This window comes from Leptosomus discolor, chromosome 20, assembly GCF_034619465.1.
Source record: "Leptosomus discolor isolate bLepDis1 chromosome 20, bLepDis1.hap2, whole genome shotgun sequence".
Classification (NCBI taxonomy): Eukaryota; Metazoa; Chordata; class Aves; order Leptosomiformes; family Leptosomidae; genus Leptosomus; species Leptosomus discolor.
This window is the reverse complement of record NC_141410.1, coordinates 10,702,527-10,717,538: the sequence shown is the minus strand read 5'-3', so window position 1 is coordinate 10,717,538 and position 15,012 is coordinate 10,702,527. Positions and strand designations below refer to the sequence as shown.

Here is a 15,012-nt window from a genome sequence, read left to right as displayed (position 1 = left end):
GGAGGTGACGGAGGGTAAGTGTCCCTCAGGCGAGCGCTTGCCAGTGCAGAAGAGGGGTCTCCAGCAGGAAAGGAGGCGTGCAGCTTGCGCTCCTCCGCGTCACCTTCAGAAAGAAATGACAAGCACCAGCTCAGTGATACTGTGCCTGTCTGAACCCAGATGTCTGGCGCTCATACAGATTTGTGCTGCTTTTGCTGCTTACAGCAGAGAGGCAGCTTTAAGACAGGCAAAAATTATTTCCAAGTTGTTGCTTTGTGCACTGCTGTCTTCAGCCAAGCTAACTGCGGCTGGGGCTCTCTGATGTTCTTTGTGTGATTTGAGGCTCTCTTTAAAGCTCGGGATTGTGCAGCCACAGGTCTCCTTGCAGCCAGGATGCCTATTGACATGTCTTCTGCTTCGCTCTGCTCCAAAACAGGACGCAGAAATTAATTTCCAGGCACTCAGTGCCTGCCACTCGGGCCTCCTGTCTTCATCATTTTAAGTTCTAATCTGCTTTTCTTCCGTCCCTGCAAACTCCACCTGGAGCTGACGATCCCGTTGGGAGCCTTCCTTGCTCATGCGGCCAGGAAGAAGGGCTCTGCAGACGGAAGGCGGTTGGGATGTCCCCTGTGCTGCGGCTGGGCGGCCAGCAGCCCTCCCGGGGCTCAGCAGCTCCTGCTGAGCATAGCGGCTCTCTGGGTAATGGGAACTTAAAATGCCGCAGGTGAGCTCAACAGGAGAGTTTCCAATGAAAAGCAGTAACAGTTGTTTGAGAAAATTAATTGAATTTATTTGACAAATACTTGCAGATCTAGGGAGCAAGTGTATATGTACCTGGAAGAATTGCTTCAAAGAAAGCCTATTGTGGCTGCTGTCACTTGTTCTGCTCCCTTTTCATATTTTTTTCTCTTGAAACTGATAGGAGCCGGAGAGCCAGTGAAAGAGGACTTCATTTCATCCAAAAGCAAGCTCGGCAGCACCTGCCGTATTCTGGAGGATCTCAACAGGCCTTCATTGTCTGGCTGTGCCGCTGTCTGGGCAAATTTAGCACATAGCCAGTGGGCTGCTTTAACAGGAGTGCTGCGATTTCAGGAGAGCTATAAATTTATATTCCCCTGTAACTGCGACAGCACACCTTCGTGCTGTTGCTGTAGCAAGAAAATGGTTCCCCCCACTGCACCGGGGACTTGGCAAATATGCTGGCACAACCAGGATAATGAACGTTAGATAACTTGTGTGTTTCACAGGCTGAGCTTAAATATTGAAAGGGCAGCATCTCTGGATCAGAGAGGGGCTTAAAACGATCTCAAATCTAGGGAATGTTTTCCCTTCTGCACAGTGGGATTTGCATGGGGACCTCACTTTGGCGTTAATGGGATTTGTGAGTTTGGAACATATCTTAATGCACTGCGTCCCTCGTATCTCTTGTCTGAGTAAAATGAGTTTGAATTTTTCATTTTAATCGCAGACTTGCGATCTGGAATAGACGTTCTTGTACTGAAAAGCATCCGCTTTTAGATCTGTTCCTCGGGGTATACAGTGACAAAGGCGTGACCCCAGTCTCTGCTGCCGGTACGCCGCATTCAGAGAGCACAGCCGTATCCCAGCGGTGGTTTGCATTTCAGTAGTCGCTTCAGCCAGCCAGAAAATCTCAGAATTGCCTCTCAGCTCCAGAAAGACTCCCCTTCTACGGGCAGGTAAATTCAAGCAAGACATTTTGTGCTGTTATTCTTTGCTGCTTAGATGGGAACAGTGTTTTCAGTCGGCGGCGTGGGTATGGAAAAGAGGTCCCTGCTCTGCACAAGCCGGGTTTGGATGAAGTAGGTGGCCAGTAGGGAGCAGTGAAGGGGCTACAGGCTGGGTGGCAGCAAGCCCGGGGGTCCCCGTCCTTGGCCAGCCCCCGGTCGGCTGGAGCGCTTTGGCCAGTTCCTCGTGCTGCTTGGGACCAGGCTGCCCCAGCCTCAATGTAGGGTTTTGGCGGCTGCTGCTCTGCAAGAGCAGGAGCACTCTTTAAAGTTGCTGCTGTAGTGGAATAAAAAGCTATCTCTAACCCTGCAGGGATTTGGTAAAGATGCTGGCACAAAAATAGTTTGTAATGAGCTTTAAGACATATTAATGAAGAGAAGTATAATTATTATTACGGAGTTCAATTACAGCCCTTGGATTACAAATATTCTCCCACAATCCCTCAAGAAAGAAATGCATCTTGTCTTTGCAATTAAATAAACTGCATATCAAGGGGAGGGAAGAGGATTAAACTACAGAAGAAAGAATTGCTTCAACTTGACTGTGGTGGCCCCTCTCATCCTCCCAACCAGCTATCTGTGCTTTGAGGAGAAGAATCCCTGCTCAGCACAGTGCAATGGCGATAAAAATATTCTTTGGGAAACTGGTGGTTGGCTCCCTTCCAAAGTCTTAGGCATCTGTAATGCAGCAGTTGCCATGTTAGTAGAATTTAATAAACTCCTTTCTGAAATATTTATGGAAGTGCACACCTGTACATTTCTGTTTCCCAAAGATGCAACCTTGGCACTTCTTAAGGGGTTTTTCCTTCCCTGGTTACTGAGCGTAGAGACAAAATTGAGGAATTCGCATGTTTCCCGCAAAGGAGCATGACCGAAAGCACAAAGCAGTAAGAAATGTGTAGCTGCAAACGCAGAGCATTGCCACGGGTCAAGTGCTGGGGAAGCTGCACATTGAGTGCTGGGAGCTCGACCTTGACAAGGCGGGGGAAATGTCAGGCAGCGGTGGAAATGATGCGCTCCCTGGAGAACAGCAAGATCTGGGGGCTGGAGTAGCTACTGGTGTGCCTTTGGGCTTCTTGGCCGGAGAAGCTTGCCTCTGGAGAGCTTTGGGGGAAGGAGAAGCCGGTGCTCAGCTGTGAGCTGAGCAACGAGGGGCGCTGCGTTTCTTTCACTTGCAGTGAGAAATCCACGATGGAGAGGATCGCCCTGACGTGGACGCTGGATGGCAAAGGACCAGGCTCGCACCCAGGGTCAGAGCAGCTCTGCTGGCATGGACCCTAGCGGAGAAGAGCCTGGTAGTGTCCAGGAGGTGGTACAGGTGGTCCACAGAGCAGCGGCGCTGCCTTGGAAAACAGCGCTGCTCCCTCCTGCTCCCAGGATGCTCCAAGCCAGCCAGAGAGGGGGGTTCGGTGCAGGTCTGCTTTTTGTGGCTTTTACCCCCAAAAGCCCATCCTGAAACGCTTCCGACACCAAAACACACCGTGTTAAGGACGAGAGCAGAAGTCCTCGGTGACGCTGTGGCTGTGTTTCTGCAGGACCCAAAGCAGCAATGACAAGCCTTGGCAAGGGTGCAGACGCGCACGGAGGCTGCGACGGCAGCGCTACTGCTGAGTTACCGGCTGCCTTTCCGAGCGCTGCCTGGGAACTCGGCTTCTTTTCCTATTAAGCAGGATGACAAAACCACCACCACGCATATTGTAGTGGCTTCTCCTTAAACATCGCTATTGTCTGCCGACAGAGCGGTTTGTCTGCCTGCACTAGTCATCTCTGGAAACGACAGAGCTAACACTTGTTTAAATTCTCTCAGAACCCACTATCTGAATACATTTCTTGTGCAGCCCGATCATTGTCAAGTCTTTCATACCTAACCTAGTTTACACACCGTTTCAGGGCTTGCTTTTGATCGCACTGGCTGTAGGACCCTTGTTTGTACAGTGAACCCTAATTCTTTGTTGCTGCAAGTGTGCTACCCATGGGGAAACCTTTGTCCAAATAATCTCAGGTTCCCCAAAGAGCGAGAGCTGCTGGCTTTGCTTTCTAGTCGAAGTAACAGCGAGGAATATCTAGATTTATTCTTCTGTTCGTTGGTGGCTTTCTATTCGCGTGTCCTCGCATCAAATCAAAGTGTCAAAATAACATTCCTGGTGTGCCGGCCGCACATCTGGCTGCTAGACGGACATCTGAGGAACCGGTATTTTTAGTTGAAAAGGATAACCAGCAAGGGTTATTGAGTGAAGAAGATGACCCATGACACACGGTAAGAAGAAACTATGCACAAACTAGTGCACAAACTTTTCCTAGAATCGGAGCGGGCAGGAACTACAGGAGCCGCCCCCCTGACTTCTGCGCCTCTGCCGTGCGCCAGGCAGCCCCGGACCTTGCTGGCGTCCCCAGAGCAGAGCTACCGCGAGCACTGTGAATGCCTGTCTGTAGTCACTCCTCCTGGTGACAGCTCGGCTCCTGGCTGGGCGCGTGGCACAGCGCGCCCAGGCAACCGACGCCCGAGCCTGCGCTGCCACGCACCCGCCCGGGGGGCAGAAAGGGGCCAGCAAAGGGACCCATGTGGCAGCTGGGTTTCCAGCTCTATGGCAGCACTCATGCGACTAGAATGCTTTTAAGCTCTAAGCCTTCTTCCTAGGTTTGTGGGTTTTTTAAAATTCTGACTCTGTTCAAGTATTAAGCACTGTCAGTGCCCGCAGAAAAGCCCTGGAAACCTGCTGGTTGCGAAGGAGTTCTCGGCTGAAGTCTTTGTCCACTTGCGTGATTAATCTGTGTCTGTCTGAAGCGCAGCTATGGCACACCGGGAGAGTGTCTGGACAGTCGCGCTACATTTTCTTTACAGTATGCATGTGGTGTGGGTGGCGAGGCACGCAGCTGACCCTGCAAGAGGTGGAAGGTGACTTCAGTGCCGTGGTATTGTGTAACGGAGCTACACCTGGGAAAAAAAAACGCTTCAAAAGAGTTAGGACACAGGAGATCCAGGGGTGGTTTCCTGATGGAGGCATGCCTGCACGCAGGAAATACTTAAACAGATTGTAATGAAGATCTGGCTTCATTACTGGAGCCTCGTAGGGCTGATAACTGAATCGCTCCTGTGCACTGAAGTCCCCCGGTTGGAATGAATGCGCAAAGGCATGCCACTCCAGGACACTGGAGCAGTTGTCTTAGCGTGAATCCTGCCAATGGTACAATATTGCTTGCTGTTGCATGAACAGAACATGTCTCCTCTGATTGTTTTTTCCTGCTCTTTTGAGATAGATGCTGTCTGAGGATCCCCACTGGTAGAAGGTCTTCGCTGAGGTACAGTTACAGCTCTTTACACGTAACCTCTGGCATCGGTAATGGAGAGTAAAAAAAAAAATAATAAAAAGCCCAAGTGCTTTTCGGAGGAAGCTTGCTCATTTTCTGTAAGGAGTCTGTGAGATTTGACAAGAGACTGACCTCAATGGCCTGCTCCGTAGTCCTGCTCCAGGGTGCTTCGACTGTAATTATCCTTTTTTAATTTGGTGAGCTATTGAACGGTGACAACATTCCTGGAGTGGCTCAAACTCCCACTCCTGTAAGGTACTGGAGAAAAAGATACCTCTTGAGGAAAACACTGATGGCTTTTTCCTCTGCTAAGAAGATGCTACCTGGCCCAGCCACCTTCTCCATCTCGGATTGGTGACCAGCAGTGAGGACAGCACCTCTGCTCGGGCCAACTCTGTCCTTGGAGACATCATTCATCTGACCAGCAACTGGTGACTCTTGGGAGCCAATAATTAAATTGTTGTGGCTTTATAAACATTATGTATTGAATTATCACAAGGTAAGTGACAGAAAATGAGCACGAGTTAATTAAGAGACAGGGGGAGTGCCACTGCGCGGCAATCATTTCAAAGGCAAATAGAAATATTTATAGACTCAGGACCGCAAAACTTGCCACCGCACTCTGACACGAGATGTGCTATTGATTCACAGAGTAACACTTCAGGACGGGGCTCTGACAGTCAGGCGGGCCACAGCTCTGCTAAACGGTGAGTCTCATCTCAGGCTGGGTTCAAAGGCATGAGCTAATGTGATAAAATCAGGTCAAATTTTGTAAAATCAGGATTTGAAAATATCCCAGCAATCTCCTATTTTCAGTCCCTCTTTAGATGTCCCCATCCATACCGCTTGCTGGCAGCCCATGCAGCGGCGAGGGCTCGCGGAGACGACCCCCACCCCGAGCCGCCCCGTTGCTCCAGGCCACCAGCTCTGAGGGAGCGAGTGGCCCCCGGCCCTTCCAAGAGAGGCCGCAGGCAGCCCTGCCAGGCTCAGTCACCTTCAGGCAGCGCCTGCCGCTGCCTTGTCAGCCCCGATTTTGGGCAGGTCTGTAGTTCGTGCAGGCATTCGCTGCTTGGCTCTTCCCCGGCTCCGCGTCACGCGGCCTCCCGTGACGGTTCTGCTCCGTTCCGCCGCCCGAGCAGAGCGCTGCGAAGTGAAGAGGCTGGGCAGAGGAGGCGAGACGAACGCGGTCCTGAGAGTTTGCATGTGCTGAGAGCTAGAAAGACTTCAAAACCAATAAACACCCGAGAGCAGCCACCCTGAAGTCACCCTCCTGAAGGATGCTCCCTGCGTGGCTCCTGAAGATTATCTCGCGCTTGGGAGCAATTGTGAAGCAGGACAAATCCTCGGTGGGTAGAACTCACCCACGGAGCAGTGTGCTTTCCCCAACAGCTTCAGACTTGGCCCGTGCTATTTTTGCATTGCTGGCAAGGACTGACTAATTCTGATGGGAGCAGAAGGAATTTGCTATTACCTGCAGACAATAGAGGGAAGGAGATAATTCATTCCTATCCCAAAAGCAATCTCTGCAGGCGGGCTGTAAGACAGGTTTCCAACCGTCTCCCTTTGGAGACCACCAAGCAGGCTTTAAAGATTCCTTTATATTTTTAGCAGCAACATAATAGTGGTGGAAATCTAATAAACTTCACCATCAAATATTTATTCCACTACACCGGCTTAAGTAATTTAAGCTGCTGAAATCAACATTGTGGTTTTATTTTTAATGAGCCTTGTGTAAAACAGCCTCTTCTATCATTGTCAGGTGTGTACGGAAGAGAGTTGCATTTACTCAAAGAATTTTTAATCTCCCCAAAGAAATAGTGTTGAATAATGTATAACATTTAGGTAAATGTTACCTGTCACCAGTAGAAAATCTAACTAGGGCTAGGCAGGCCTGATGTTTACTGGCACTTAGGACAGAGGAAGAGCATTTTATTTTATGTTTTTTTTTTAATCTGACTAGGCAAATAATGCTGAGGGTGCCCCGGGCTCGAATTTTGGATGGAGTGCAGCCTTGCTGAACGCAGTGCTCCCAGCTTGTCCCGCTGACAGCTGGGCAGGGTGGCAACGCCAGGACTTGGCTACCTGCAGCCAGGGGAGGGAGAGGGTAAGGGTGGGCTGGGGGAAACGGAGAAGTTTGTCACCGAGATCCACGCCAGCTGGGAACGGGAGCCCAACCGCAACCGCTCCGGCTCCCCGCGGTTCCCCGGCGAAGAAACCAGGCAAAAACCCCCGGGCCTCGGGGCCGCCCGCAGGAGGGCAGAAAGGCTTGACAGGGGGGGTGAGCCCCTGCCACGGCCCCCGTGCGGTGATGTGGTCGCCACGGACCACGACAGCCTCGCAAAGCGCCGCATCGCCGGTCTGACACTGACCCCCAGCGTCGGGCAGCCCGTTACACCGAGCGGCTGCGGCTCCGGTGCCCGGCGCCCAGCTCGGCTGCCGGGAGTAGCCGGAGGGGGAGCAAAGTTAAAGCGACTACGAAGTCTGTAAATTAAACCATAATCCCTGGAGCAAAACGATATGAAAAAGAAGAAAGCGGTGGGAAGAGAACGCTTGTTTGCATGACCGCAGCCAAAGCAACTGTTAAATTAAGTCAGGAAAAGGTTTCTGTCAGCTCTTGCTTTTCACCAGCAAGGTGAAGTCGCCACAGCGCGAGTAACCAGATTCCTGGAGCAAAGGTAACGGTTTGGGCTCAGTGGGACGCTCTGTGCTGGGCGAGATTTACTTGTGTTTTGTGAAAGTTATTAACAATCATCACTGCTCAAAGCGACCCAGGGCTTTGGAAGGGCAGGAAACCTTGGGCAAAGCCGCTGTCCTGAATTCATGGGTTAGTGTTCGCAGAGTGCTTTGGAAAGGATTTGCCCTGTAAATGCCAGAGATCGTTACAAAAACTGGGTATGGGCATCCGCAGCGGGGAGGATCCGACTGCCGGCAGCAGGACCTGGGCAGGGGTCCGGCACCTCCAGTGGCAGCCGTCGCGGGGAGGTCCGTGCCACACAGCTCCTCAGTCAGACAAGTATTACAGCTACCCAGCGTGAGATGGGCTCTCCGTGTTCTCTCTTTCTCAGATGCCCCTTAAGGTTTTTCATTAGTGAACTTCACAGTTTTACTCCTCGGTCTTTCTGGCGAAGCCTACGTACTCCACTTGGTGGTGTTCATTAATTTCCTCAGATACTGGCTTTCCACATTTGGTCCTTGACAAGATCCTAGCAAGAAATCCAAAGTAAGACTCGAAAAGAGATTTCTCACACAGCAAGTATAAACTTTCATTATGTATCATAAATTCTCTGTTATTTCTGTGTCAGGGCTCTCTAGTTCCTGGTGTGAATACTCCTCAGTAATGAAAATGAAGATCTGATTCAATCTGAGTGGTGCAAAGGTCCTCAAGACAGCAGCGTTCAGGGTTGCAGACCCCTCGAAGGTTTCGCTTCTAGCTGGGGTATCAACTCATCAGAAATTCACCCAGGAGACACCACCTCTGGGAGCCCAAAATCGGCAGTTTGCTGTCATTACCTCATTGGCATGACAGCACTGTTTGACAGGAGAGAACAACAGCTAAAAAGTTGTCTCTTCAAATGTTGAGTGAAAGACTAATTCGTACCGCTGGCGCTGCTCTGCTGAGGAGGCAGAGGAGGCTGCGGGGAGGAAGGATGCCGCAGTGTGGTCTAGGCTCCCTGAGCCAGTTATTAGGCAGCGGATCCTCCCCAGGTGCTGCTGAGAAAGAAGAATTCAGCCACCTTAACTAAAAATAACTTTCCTGTAGCAGGAAAAGACCAGCCAGTGCTCCCGCTGGATGACTCCTTAGTTTGCTAGACCTCGCATTCAACAGTTAACAGCCAGCATGTTTACAGGCAACGGTTTTTTTGGCTGCTGTCCCTAGCATGTCACTAATGTTTAGCCAAACGAACTGGGAGGATTATAACAGACAGGGACACTGGTGCAAGTGACAGGCGCAGAGACAAGTGCTGCAAGAAGCTAATTTACACATCGAGTTTCACAGCCTGAACCTCCCTTCCTGCTCAATAAGCTCATCAGCTGCTGCTTTATACCCGCCAGCAGCTTTCATAAAAATGAGGAGCTCACAAAATCTTTTTTTTTTTTTTTTTCCCTGCCTGCTTAGGCAACAGATTCTAATAAAAACCACTTTTTAATATTGTTGAAAATAAGTCCTCTTTTATGTGGAAATGTGGATTTAATGTAAACAGTTTGTGCTGCTCTGATTCTCTTTAAGGGCTGCTTGGCTGTTGGCAGTCCCTGCGTAGCCTTTCAAGTCACTCAGGAGACACTGCCTGCTGTGAAGATGTGGACTCATCTCAGAGGGGATCTGCGTTCTCGCTTGCCTCTCCCGGGGTGCTCTCTGCGCTACGTGGCAGCTGTTTCCTCAGAGAGGGATCAGTCATATCGCAGAAAACGCAACATCTGTGAAATTGCCACCACCTTCCCACAAAATAATGCGGTTAGAGGGGGGAAGGTGGCGTCCCTAATACAAGAGTTCTGCAAGGAAGCCCTGGCGTCCTGGCTTCGTCCGCCTAAGGTGCTTTGTCCCCTGAAAGCGCCCAAGGTCACCCCGCACGCTTCAGGCGCTGCAGTTGTGGTTCTCTACCCCCACGTGCTGGTCCCCGAAGCAGACGAGGCTGCTTAGGGCTGAGGCCCCCCCTGCCCTTGAATGTACACATCAATTTTACAAAGCAGCGTAAAGAATGAAAAGCACATAGTATCGTGAAAAGTATTTATTAAAATTTTCAACATTAAATTTTTCTAACTATTTTCAGTTCGTTGGGGAAATTAAAACAACCACCGAGTTTTCCAGCTGCAGAAATGCTGTTCTTCAGACAGTTCTAGTTCTCTTCTGTTTACGAGACAGTGTAAGTTTTCACTGCCTAATAAAAACAATCATCTGTATTCCGTGGCTGCAAGCAACAACACTGTGAGAGAGTGGAGCAAGTCGAGAAGCTTTTGGAGGAGAATATGAATTATCTCAGCCAGAGAACAAAGCGCAGAAGGACTCCCGAGCACGGAGAGAAATTGCAGAACAACGTATCAGGCATGTCTCCAAACCTCCGCAGTTTAACTGGGAGACTTCATGCTTTTGAGAAAAAATGTCTTACTTGAATATTCCCATAGGTACATTCTTGCCACTTACTTCTGCGATTTAAATGGTTGCTCGTGTTTTTTGAGGCCAGGATGAACGGACAAGCATTTTATCAGTGAAGCTGGATTGAGGAGCACAGGTAATATCCCCAAACCGCTGAGACCTGTGGTATGGCTCTGCAAGGAGCAAGAACATTAAAGGTGCTATAAAGAAACAAGCTCCTGTGCCCTCAGCCAGACAGAATTATGAAAATCCCCACAGCGTCCTCAAAGCACTGAATTAACAGAAGAAAGAGCTGTAGTTTAACGTGATGGATAAAGCCCCTGGGCTCCATCGCGGCGGACCATCAGGGCACGCAGTACCTACAATTTCTCAAAATGGACAAGCGTGCTATCTCGCCTCCCCCGATAAAATAAGTGAAGATAATTACATACTTAAATCTAGGTGTCGGGCTGCTTTGCTATACAGAAATTCATCTGCTATCGTCAGAGCCCTTGAAGTTAAAGAGGGATTTGAGTTACTGACATAATTTGTTCCCCGAGGACTGTGGAAACGAACTGAGAGGCATATCTGAATAATAACTCCCCGACTGCACATCTTATTAACAGGAGCAAGCATTGCTCCAGAATGAAGACACAATGGGAACCAAAAGATCTGAAACGTTCATAACCTATACAGCAATCGGGCAGAATTGGTTTGTTCGTTTTCCCCAGGCAGCAGCCCCTCGGGAGACCTGGACGCCAAGCTCCCGTTTTCATTTTGCTAACGCTTATTTTAGCGTAACGCTGCCGGTGGGCCAAGGCAGGGTCCGGGCCTGTGTGAGGGGCCCGGGCTGGCTGCCCTGCTTGCGGCGGGCTCCCCGCCCAGGGAAGGGAGACGAGGCCTCCCTTCGCCCGCCGTCCGGGCCCGGACAAGCCGCCCGCCGGCCCGGCTGCCCCTGAAGGGAAACGCTCCACAAGATGGCGAGCGCGGGCTCCCGCGCCCTCCCCAAGATGGCGGCGGGCGGCCCGGCGCGGCGGTCGCGGGTGGCGGCCGGAGCCCGGGGCCGGAGCCGCACGGAGACCCGCGGTCCGGCGCTCCCGGGGCGGCGGCAGCGACAGCGGCCTCCCGGGCGCTGTGCGAAGGGGTCCGTGGAGGGCGGGCGCCCGGCAACGGCCACTGCTCAGCCCGCGGAGGAAGCGCCGCCGGCGCGGGGCGGCCTCCGGACGCCGAGCCTGGTAGGAGGGACGGGGCTGGGGGAGAGGGCCGCGGGCCGGCCGTGTGGCGGCGGTGGGGGGGTGCAGCTGATTATTAACGGCTACGAACAGCGTCACCATGAGGGAGTTACCTGGAGAATTTACGTAAATTCTTCGCCTTTCCTGCCTTCCCGCCACTTTGTTAGGGGCCTGTGTGCAAAAATGCAGCGCAGGGGCACGTTTGGGCGCTGCAGGGCCGGGTGCGGGAGCCATTGCTGCTCCGAGGCCGGGGTGGGTGTGAGCTGCCGTGCCGCGCCGCTAGCAGGCGGGGGACACGGCCGTACCGGGCGGCAGTCCGTCCTGCTACGTTGATGGCCAGCTACAGCATCCCTAAGAAAATACGAAAGTGGTGATTAGCCACGTACGGTGCTCGTTCGTGCGTTGAGAAGGAGCTTTCCGCTGGTGACGGGATGTACGTTGTGGTTCAGTGTAAGCTGTCTGCTCCTCTTTTCTTCTTTTCATGGCCGTTTTCTACTATTTTTTTCTTAGCGATGCAGCTTTGGATGTGGAGCCCTTTGGTTCCACATCAGTTTTGCAACTAAAGGCATACAGTGATTTAATTTTTCTTTATTTCAAGTAGGCTTTAGGGTCTTCATTTTTTTTCTGACAGTGTTCTTCAAGCAAAGGAGCTGACAGACCCTCAAAGAGGCTAAAATGTGAAAAAAACAGTCTAGTAAAATCAGAACTAGAAGGACTTACATGTGGAAGTGCAAACCTTGCTGCATCGGGGGAAACGTCCAAAACATCTGATAGGGGTCGACGTTCAGAAGATCCAGGGTACTGCAATATAACTCAACAGAAGAAAGATGAAAGCATTCCAGACACCAACCAAGAGAAACAGGAAAAGGAACATAATGTTTCTCTCGAGCCATGCGCAGTGAAACCAAGCAGTGCTCCATCAAAAATGGCCAGTGATGAAAATCCGCATAATCCTGTCTGCAGTGAAGAGGAGAGCAGCTGTGGGAGTGTACTTTTAGAGGGGTCTAGCTTGGAGGATGCAGAAGTTCCGAAGAAGCCGATGCAACTAGACAGCAGTGCTTTCTTGAATGAAGACAGCAACCAGCCAATGCCAGTGGACCGGTTCTTTGGAGATGTCGAGTTCATACAGGTACGCGGTGACAGGCTCGGTTCTGTTTCACTTCAGTCTTGCGTCTTCAAACAAAAGTAGGCCAACCCCCTAACTGTAGGCAAACTGGACTGGTGTTGGTAGATATCTGGAGTCATATCCCTGTTGCCGAGAGAGAATTGTCTCCATCAGAGAGGAAATTAATTGCCCAGCTAAATTAATTCCAGATGTAAAATCTTTCTTGCTTAGATTGTTTAGTTCAATTCCATGAGATAGATATTTTTACTCATAAAGACATATGTAGCTGCATTATAGAGACTCAGAGTTATTGTGAAAATAGTTTTCCACTGGTCATTGGTTCTTTATAGTGGTTATTGTAATTCTTTGGAATGGAAACTGGTTTCTGGCCACCTCTGCTTTTGGGCTGACCAAAGGCCCGAGCTTTAAATCCGAATCCCAGGTCTGCCTTTAACACCGCATAACCTTGGGCAAGCGATGCCGCCTCCTCCTCGGTGTTCCATGAGGAGTCATGGTTGGTATTTCGCGGCAGCGGTGAGGATTCATTTGTGGGGCACTTCACCCTCTCCGAATCCCTCTCGAGCCTGCCGGAGGAATGCCAGCCCTCCTGCTGACCGTGTCTGAACCGTGGCTGGTGGAGGCAAGCTCCCCTGAAAGCGCCTCTGCTCTGCCGAGGCGCCTGTGCCACCGCCTCCAAGGGAGGAGGTGTGTGTTGGTGCCTCCTGTATCCGACAGGGAGGTACGTGAACTGTTGGAGGCAGGAGGTCTGCCGTTTGCCTCAACACTTTCCTTAATGATTTTATCTTTTTCTTAAAGGATCTCCCAGCAGTTCCACTCCCGAGGACACTGATGAGCAGGCGAGAATTCAGAAAGCTGCATTTCATTGCAAAGGAAGATGAGGAGGAGGAGGAAGAGGATGTTGCCTAACGACAAACCGTAAACAGATCGAACCTTTTTTCTTTTTCTTTGGAACCACGTAACGATGGTTGGCTGTGTCACTAACATAAGGTGTCTGCGTTTGCCTTTTCTCAGGGAGAGAACTGGTAGTTTGTTTTTCTGGAATTGGCAGATAACAGTATTCTCCCACGGTTATCTGGGGCAAAGATTGACTGAATTTTCAGTAATTTGGAAGTAACTTGTAGTTTATCATTTTACCACTAATATTTAGGGAAAAAACCCTCAGGGAAGATAGAAGTTCTCATTGCTTTTTTATAAATTAGCCCCTGCCTAGGGTGAACATTTGTTCTCACTCCTTTTTAAAAAACAGCCAAGAAAAACACCTTAGAACAAGGTCTTTTTTCTGTTAATTGGGCGACATCCGCCATTGTGGCGTCGTTAGTAATGCAGCCAGCTGACTGCCCAGCACGAAGAGGGACGCTGGCCCCTCTTGTGTAAGTTGTGTAGTGCTGTTTACACCTGAGCCAGAACCAGTTAACCCTCCAAAACGCAGTTCTGCTGCGAAACGGAAGGCGTGGACGTCGGTGTGGGTTCAGCGGTGTTTGTCGCTGGAAGCTGAGTGGGTTTTTACTGCGTGTCAGTTCTCTGGACACCCCCACATGGAGCCGACTGCCTCCCGCTCCGCCAGCCCAGCCGCCAGCGCGGCCGCTCGCAGCAGTTGTGCAGTGCAGCCCGCGCAGCGCTTTCACTCGGCTTCCAAGGGTTGTGACTGGGGTTCCATAAACAAATACACTGGGGGTGACAGAGGAGGAATAAAATCTGTCAGTGTCAGACTCAGTGGATGAACGAGTATTGACTGCTACCGATGTGGGTCAGTCCACCAAATTTCTTATTTTGGCCTGCTGTTTTAGAAAATCATGAGCAACCTCGGATGGTTCAGGAACTGTTCACTCACCCCATGTTTATGATAATACTTCTTGGAAAGTGTGAGTATGCAATAAGCTTCCAGATCTTTACTGTTATAAATAGTTTCTTGTACACTTCTAAAAATACAGAGAAAATGTTATCAGCAAATGGTTTAAATAAATATTAATTTCTACAGCTATAGCCTGTTAAACATTCAGAAGTTGTAAGCCGCACAAATTGCATATGCATGACATGTTAATTTATTCACATTTCCACTCCAGCTGACGCATTGTTTCTGTCAACGATATTTCTTGGCCCCTTTTCACTCCAACTCTGTCACACAGAAAAATCTAATTTTTTAATAGCTTATTCATGGTTTTCAGCACAACTCCATCTCGAAGGAGCTCTCCCAGCTTCCCTTCAATGCCGCATTTGCTGCCGCCTCTTTCTAGCAAATACGTCTTCACACACAGACGCTGGTTTTGGTCTCAGCGCTGTGCGAAACGGTGATTTCCCGTTGGCAGGAAGCGTGCCGTGCAGGTGACGTCGTGCTCGGCATCGGGATCTCAGCTGTGACGCCTTCCCCAGCGCCCGAACAGCGTCCCGTGCGCTTCCATCGTGGTTACTGGTGCGTGGCCAGTACGGCCGTCTGGATCGACTCTGCATTGGTATGAGAAACCCCGTGTCTGAACTGCCCTTGCTTTTCAGGGAGGGGGATTGAGTTTGTTGTTTAAAGCAAAGCAGGACGCTGGACCGAGGCTCAGAGCA

General features: G+C 50.6%; 1 protein-coding gene across 1 annotated transcript; it reads left to right on the top strand.

The window, feature by feature from the left end:
• The first annotated feature begins 11,081 nt into the window (after nt 1-11,081).
• On the top strand, nt 11,082-14,443 carry C20H1orf174 (chromosome 20 C1orf174 homolog). Its single transcript, XM_086476045.1, has 4 exons — nt 11,082-11,462; nt 11,504-11,650; nt 11,968-12,465; nt 13,258-14,443. Exons 1-4 carry the CDS (start codon nt 11,082-11,084, stop codon nt 13,366-13,368), a joined length of 1,137 nt encoding a protein of 378 aa, XP_086332171.1. The 3' UTR covers nt 13,369-14,443.
• The last annotated feature ends 569 nt before the right edge of the window (nt 14,444-15,012 follow it).